This window comes from Malania oleifera, chromosome 12 (genome assembly GCF_029873635.1).
Source record: "Malania oleifera isolate guangnan ecotype guangnan chromosome 12, ASM2987363v1, whole genome shotgun sequence".
In the NCBI taxonomy this organism is placed as follows: Eukaryota; Viridiplantae; Streptophyta; class Magnoliopsida; order Santalales; family Ximeniaceae; genus Malania; species Malania oleifera.
In genome coordinates, this window is record NC_080428.1 from 86,722,117 (window position 1) to 86,730,143 (window position 8,027).

Sequence of the window (8,027 nt, forward strand, 5' to 3'; positions counted from 1 at the left end):
GCATGCTTGCTCACGTGTTGTTTCCCTCACAAGGCCCAATGCCAACAAAGGACAGAGTATGATTGAAAAGGACAACTACTTCACTTTGTTACTTCTGCCAGCCCAAAAAAGAAAAGCACAGCAATTTGGGCTGGGCCCAATTAAAAAATTGAATTTTTTTTAAAATTCTTTGAACAAAAGAAAAGAGGAACTTAAAAAAAAAAAAGGGTGAAAAAGCAAATTATTCCAGCAAAAAAGAAGAAACTTTTAGTAATGGGGAATGGGGTGGGGGCTAATGCTAATGCTAATGCTGCTGTAGGATAATGCATTACAATAATAATCTCACACCAACGGCCCTGATTCCATCCCCACATAATTAAATTATAAAAATAAATAAAAGTAAAAAAAAATCATTGTTTTATGCAATAATTAAATAAAGTGATATTATACTTAAATTTTTCAATTTTTTTGAAAAGATAATATCTCCATTATTAACAAAAAAAAATTAATAAAAAATTATTATGCTTTCTTTTTTCTCAAATTATTTTGAAGATTATCTTCATTTAAGTATAAATAATTAATAATTAAAAATTTAATTATTAATCTATCGATAAAAACAAGTATAGACCAATACATTTTATTTACAAATTTTTAAAGAAACGTAAATTTCTTATGATTTAGCTAAAGCAATAAATTATCGTGTAAATTTACTATAATTACTCAAAAAACTTGACAAATTAGATCCATATGCTAAATATGTAAGTGATATCTCTAATTCTTTTAGATCTTTGACAAGTTATACATTCAATAGAATAATTTAACATGAATTTAGGAATGGTGAAGAACCTAGAAATTCTTATTCGGTACAAATTTTAAGTGCATGAGTTACCTAATCTGAATTATAACTCAAACCATAAAGAAATGTTATTGGGGTTAAAAACAGGGGAGGTGTGTTTAATCTTCCCTAAATTTTTACAGGCTTTCTTTAAACAAAGCTGGCGCATGGAATTGGATGGACGTTTCGCTTTCGGCCTTGTGATGGCGACACCGGCTGGGCGCCGGCCGACGTGGAACCCCGGACCCCACGCTACGGGCAGCGGACAGGAAAGGCGGGAACTCAGATTTGTCGTATCATATCATACGTGAATGAGAGAGAGAGAAAGAGAGAGAGCCCTTCTGTTCCGTTCCTAATCTGCAGATGCTGTGCAGAGCAAGAGCTCTACTCAAATGGAGAAACATTTGAGTTGGGGTTTGTTTGTTTGTTCGTATTTTGATTTTTTCAAAGTAATGGGTGATGGGTGTTAGTGAAGAAAGGGACTCGCTCTTGTGTTGTTGCGGTAAATGGGTCTGACCTGTTTCGGAGTAGATAGAGGGCAGCCGCTGAGTAGAGACTAGAGAAGGGGGTGTTTCTAGATCCCACTGTTCTTCAGCCGCTTCTGTTCTGTTCTGAAACATTTTCTTTGTTTGTTTTATATATGTATTTATGATGACGACGATGATGATGCTGATGGGTGTTTGCTTTCTCGAGATTTCGGTTTTTTACAAAAATAGTCAGATTCGTCCGAGATGGACGGGTTTCATTTCAGCTGAGATAAAAGTTTGGAATCGGTGACGATACGATTCTCTCTTTCTTTTCCGTGAAGATTTGAGCTGGAAAATTCGAGTTCTTCAATTCCAGTTTTAATTCAGACCTTGAACTTCGCTACTCTCTCTCCCTCTCTCTCTCTCTCTCTCTGAGCATTTTGCGGAAATTTTGATTTTTGGGACCGAGTATGGTTATTCGAATTTGCGTTTGGAGTTGGAGCTGCGAAACCAGAACGAACTCTCACTCTTAACTTCTTCGGCTTTTGAAGTTTTTCTGGGATAATTTGATCGTTCATTTTTGGTAGTTTCAGCGGCTACAATAGTCAGTAGGGTTCTTATCTTGAGGGGTGCGAGAAGAGGCGCAGTTTTTCATCTGGCTTTGGTTTTTCTGCTTGGTTCAATTACTGGGACGTCTTCGAAGTCAGCACAGATACTTGGGTTGTCGTTTATTCTTGAGTTTTTGCATTAGATCCCGGTTTGAGGTATGTGTTCCCATGAGTAAGAAAAACTTACATTATTCTCAATTTAAGCATGAAAATCTCTGCACAGTTTGTGGTGTTCATGAAGATTCTGGTTTGGGTTTTCTGCTTTCATTGTAACGTGATGCTATCCAAAGCAGGAATGGTTAGACACATATCAAGTGAGTCTCCTTCCCCTTCTAACCCACCCAAATACAGGAATGGACTTGAGAAGCTCATTTTGAGCATTTTATTAGGAGTAGTGACTGGATTGATCTGTGCAGTTCTTTTTGCTTGCCTAGTTAGATTCTTCCGACAATATATGAATAGAACCCCCATTCTCAAAGGACCTGTTGTGTTTTCCCCAAAAATCGAACCCAAGACGCTCAGATTGGTGCTGTCAAACGAAACCGTAGACCAAAACCATCTGATAGGATCAAGCCTTAATGGAAGGTACTACAAGACGGTTCTTGACAATGGGCTTACAGTTGCAGTGAAGAGGCTTGAGCCATTTGAAAATGGTTCTCCAGAGGCTCGGAGCAGCTCAGTGAAGAGACGGTTGCAGCAGGAGCTCGAAATGCTCGCTGGCTTGGGACACCGGAATTTGATGAGCCTACGGGCTTATGTTCGGGAACCAGATAGGATTTCGTTGGTTTATGATTATGCTCCCAATGGGAGCCTTGAGGATGCAATGAATAGAGTACGGGAAAATCGATTGCTGCTTGGCTGGGAAGTACGTCTTCGAATTGCAGTTGGGATTGTTAAAGGGCTTGAATATTTGCATTTTGGCTGCTTCCCTCAAATTCTGCACTGCAACTTAAAACCTACAAATGTGATGTTGGATGCTGAGTTTGAACCTAGACTGGCAGATTGTGGGTTGGGTAAGCTTATTCCCAATTTGAACAGAGCTGCATCTGGGTATAGTGCTCCTGAGTGTTTTCTCAGTTGCAGGTACTGAATTGTGCAGATTTTGTTTCATGATTTTTATCAAATAAGAATTTCATTTTTTTTTTATGTAGTTTAGATAACATTGCAGATGGTATTGAGGATTCAGCTTAATTGGTTTTGATCTTTATGATTAGTTTCCAAATCCAACCACCCTAATAGACTGAGCTCTCTCAAATAGTCCAAAGCTCGATGCAAGAAGTAAAAATGCTTGTATTGTCTTCTTTTTGGCATTTTTAGCCAACATTCTCTTGTATATATACATACCAAGATCCTTGATTGAGATTTTAATGAAATTTGGCCCAAAAAGTTCCTAAAGAAAAAGTTGGGCGGTGGCATTGTTGAAAACTTCTCTATTGGAGTGATAATCTAGAGGAGTGCTGACTGCAAAATACAATTTGGAGTGCAGAAAATCCCCATCACACACAGCCCATCAGCAAGGGCTCTTCAAAAGGACTTCCGTTTTGGACGAGATGCAGAATCAACCAACTTGTGTTGAATATAAGCATTCTGCTTGTATGCTTATACCGGACATGCCTCTGTTTATTTTAGAATGTTCCTTTTTTCTTAATTTCTGGATACTATTTATTTTAGAAGTTGCTCCTAGTTTAGTTAAAGCTTGCCTGAAGCATTAGCATTTATCATGAAAATCTGCTCTATTGGAATATGTAGAATTTCCACTCTCCAGTTAGAAATATGTTGTCTGTCTGTGATTTTATCATTTGGATATTAGTACTAAGTAGCTTTCACTGGTATTCTATAATTTTCTTGCTTTCTCCAATCTCCAGTAATTTTCTTGGCTTCTTCTACTCTTCAACATGTGACCTTATCATTGGAATATTTGATTAATTATTGCAGGTATACTGATAAGAGCGATGTCTTCAGCTTTGGGGTAATTCTGGGTGTGCTATTGACTGGTAGAGACCCTATGGATCCATTCTTCAGGGAAACAGCCAGTGGGGTGAGTTTGGGGCAATGGCTACGGCATTTGCAGCAAGCAGGGGAAGCTCGGGAGGCTCTGGACAAGAGCATTCTCGGGGAAGAAGGAGAGGAAGATGAGATGCTTATGGCAGTGAAGATTGCTGTTGTGTGCCTATCAGATTCGTCTGCAGACCGACCCTCCAGCGATGAGCTCGTTTCCATGCTCACTCAACTCCACAGTTTCTAAAGCAATCACAAGTATCCCCTATACTGTTGGGACTCCAGTCTTCCCCAGGTCTCCAAATTTTGCAAATTGGATTTTTTTTTGGTTTTCCTTTTTAGCTTTCTAAGCCTTGGTCTTCTCAAGCCATGTGCAGCGGGTGCTTAGTTTTCTCCAATTTTTTGACCTGTATGTGTACCCTACTCTAGTTTCGGGTGCTGTGTAGGTGACAAAAACCAATCATCCTGTGTAAATTAAATTGATTAAAGAGATGATGTTGGTGGTGTTAAAGGTAAAAACACAAGCATATGATCAGATTTCTCTGTGGGAGACAATGCACTGTTGTGGATTTTTTCACCTTAGGATGGTGGTGGGGTTTTGGTAGGGCTTGTCCACCCTTTATTTAGACAAACTTTTCTCAAGTCACAGGGTTTAGGGTTTATGCATAGTGTTAGGACCGAAGGAATCCATGGGTGGGCTTGATACACATGGGTGAACACCAATTTGACCCAAAAGCTCAAGCTAATTGGGTCTTGTGTCCATCCATGTATATAAACACCCATTATTCACTTTAATTTTTCAATGTGGGACAAGCTCATAAGTGGAATTTTCTATAATTTCCCCCTCACTTGTGAGTTCGTGCTCCCCTTTGAACAGAAACCGTCTCCCTTCTGGGACAATTTTTCAACAGTTGTTCAAGTGGGCCTTATCACTGGCGTCTTACGTGCTTCAGATTGCATTTCAGGTGCCTCCAAACCAATCCTACTTTCCACGTCTTGACCTTGTTCGAATCCATCCGCAGCTTAGATGATCTTTATTGGCTTCAGCCGCACACTTGGTCCTCCAACTGTTAGCACGTCAGGAGAATTAGCTTTCTGTCTCGACTTTTATGATGTCGTTCACCCAGAGTTACGAATTGTCGGCTCTGATACCACTTATTAGGACCGAAGGATCCCATGGGTGTGCTTGATATACATGGGTGAACACCAATTTGACTCAAAAACTCAAGTTAATTGGGTCTTGGGTCCATCCATGTATATAAGCACCCATTATCCACTTTAATTTTTCAATATGAGACAAACTCATAAGTGGAATTCTCAACACATAGAACCCTAGAATGGATAAAATTATGTGTGTATAGGACAAATCATCGCTGTTTTGTAATGGGTTTCATAGAAATCCTGCCACTAATGCAAGGGACTTTCACAAATGAATTCTACTTGCCATAGGAGTTCCTCCCTCCTTTGATAAAACTATGTCGTCTTTACATAAGTTAACATAATTTTAGTAGGTGAAACATTTTAGTATGTGACACATAAGTTTTTTCTTTTCAAAGAGTACATGCCAAAAATTTGTTCTTGGAATGAGCATTTTAGGTGCAATTAGACTTTATTGTCCCAAATTTGAATCAACCCACTCCATATTCTATGGTTAATGGTGCCCTTCTTAAGGGCAGGGCAAAAAATGGGTGCATGCCACCCTTAGGGTGTAGTTCAGGTGATAGTGCGGGTTGCAGGAGTGTCTTTCACGAGGTCAGATGTTCAAATCTTCTTGCACTCGTTTCCGTCCCTATACCCTCTCTTTGGAGTTATGGGATTAACTTCAAAGGGTACTGGATTAGTCACTTGGACCGTAAAATGGACGCTTGAATATTCGGTGCGTAATCTAAAAAAAAAAAAAAAAAGGGTGCATGCCAAAATTTGTGCTTAGAAGAAAGTGCAGTTGGGCCATCTATTATTAAGGGGGTGCCCTTTTTAAGGGCAGGGAAGGGAAGGACAGGACAGGGAAGTGGGGCAGTTTCCAAAATATTATTGCTGATCTCTGGGTCCAAGGACCAAGCATGCCCCAAATTATTGACCGCAGCACGCTTTGTCTTGAGCACCTAATGGCTAGTACAAATCCCTAGAAGTTTTTTGGGTTAGACTAGCTTTTTTTCCTTTCGAGTTCTATCTGCTGGCTCAAAATTGGCGGACAAAATCATGGCAATTTCTAGGGCAGGATCACGGGTCTGAGATAATGTCCTTGGCGGAATTTTTTACACGTGCCACATACTTGTGTTTAGCCACATGACTAGGGATGTGTTTGGTCTGGATCTTTTGTTTGTTTTGACCCAATTTTCATATCTAAATTGGAAATTTTGATTTTTTAGATTAAGAGAATAACCTAATGAGAGAAATGAAAGAAGTCCCCTGAAGGGACTAACCTTCTTTATTTTTTTAAAAAAAGTTTATAAAAAAATTATTAAAAAATAAAAAATAAGATAGTTGGAGGGAATTTTGGGAACTTGTTAAGGGAGAAAGAAAACTACTTCTCAAATTTTTTAGGAATGATTAAACATGGATTAGAAAAAATTGAATACTTTCAAATTTTTTAGGAATAATTAAACATAGATTGTAATGTATTTTCACACTTGTACCGTTAAGTATTTATTTTTTTAACAAATGAAAATATAGTTTACAATAGATTAATTTTGGGTTTTAAAAAGATGAGACCAAATAGGATAATTTCTTTATAAGTAGTATAGATACATCAATCATACACTTGATAATGAAGTCATTTCCATTTAATTTGCACTAGGAATTGGCATGATATAATACTCATGGTAGCTCAATAACTCAACTTGTGCCCATGAATATTAGGGGAACACAAACAAAATATAGGGCCTTTAACACAATTCAATTCTTTTTTAAAACATAATTGAAAACTTAACTTGTTATGTTTGATTTTTTTTTTTTCTTATTCTGGGGGGAGGGGTGAGGGGTTTAATGGGTTTTCTTCGCTCCTTCACATCATAATTTACCACCATTCATCTGTTAGACTTTACATGAGTTCCATTATTGTAACAACACAACAACAACAAATCTTTAGTCTCACCAAGTGGCGAATCAAATGTTACCCAAAGAATTTCCTTTCACTTCCATGCGTCACAGTTGTCCCCATTCATTTGTCAAATTTTACATGAATTCCATTACTAGCCGGCGAATCAAGTATTACCCAATGAACTCCTCTATTGCAAGGGGATAAAATGAATTGTAATAAACACTACCCAACATGCATATACTCACCAAAGCTTCCCAAAATCTCTTAATTAGAAATAAAGAACAATTATGTAACATTTGATTCATAAAATAAATAAAATTAAAAAATTTGCAAAAAATCAAGTGAAAATTTTCATTTAATTCTTCTATTTCAATTTTCTACTTACTTTCTATGTGATTGCTTCCTCCTAAAGGCTCACCCCTAGCTCTATGTTAGCACAGGGGGAGCCCATGGGTAGGCTTAATACACATGCGTAAACATTAACTTGACCCAAAAGCTTAAGCTTATTGGGTCTTGGGCCTAATCATGTATATAAGCACCCATCATCCACTCAATTAACTGAATTATGCTCACTCCTACCTCTATGTTAGCACCGAAGGAGCCCATGGGTAGGCTTGATACACATGGTGTAACGACCCAAAAAATAATGGTATTTAAATAATGAAGAGAGAGGGAAATGAAATCAGTAACAAAAGGAGGCAGTTGACGACATTGCATTTTGGAGGTGATAAATCCAAGAAATTTACGCAGGCCTCGTCGACAAACATAGGGGTTTCGTTGACGAGGGTTCTTCGAGACCTCGTCGACGAGAAGATATCGAGAAGGGTTTTGGGACAGACTGAAATTCGTCGACGAAATTATTGAAGGACTCGTCGACGAAGTGACGTGGCTTGTCGACGAATCTCGCAGTATAAATAGTGTTTAAACTCATTTTACGCAGGATTTCAGCGCTGCTCTTCTCTCTCTCTCTCTCTCTCCTACGACCTCTCCCTCTTCTCTCTTTGATTTCGCCCCGTCAGTCACCGGATCGACGATTTGAGGCCACCACGACTTTCCTGGTGGAGTTCTCTTCAAGTCTGCTAGAGCGGATCGTTGGTGGA

The 8,027-nt window shown here is 38.6% G+C and overlaps 1 protein-coding gene across 1 annotated transcript; it reads left to right on the forward strand.

The window, feature by feature from the left end:
- The first annotated feature begins 938 nt into the window (after nt 1-938).
- On the forward strand, nt 939-4,406 carry LOC131145054 (inactive leucine-rich repeat receptor-like protein kinase CORYNE). The gene is made up of 2 exons (XM_058094094.1): nt 939-2,972; nt 3,825-4,406. Exons 1-2 carry the CDS (start codon nt 2,095-2,097, stop codon nt 4,132-4,134), a joined length of 1,188 nt encoding a protein of 395 aa, XP_057950077.1. The 5' UTR covers nt 939-2,094; the 3' UTR covers nt 4,135-4,406.
- Nucleotides 4,407-8,027: the final 3,621 nt, after the last annotated feature.

Bases quoted from the DNA above. Each gene is read 5' to 3' on its own strand.
- LOC131145054 (XM_058094094.1), top strand. From the start codon at position 2,095: ATGAAAATCTCTGCACAGTTTGTGGTGTTCATGAAGATTCTGGTTTGG. The intron at 2,973-3,824 runs GTACTGAATTGT...TAATTATTGCAG, and splicing joins GAGTGTTTTCTCAGTTGCAG to GTATACTGATAAGAGCGATG.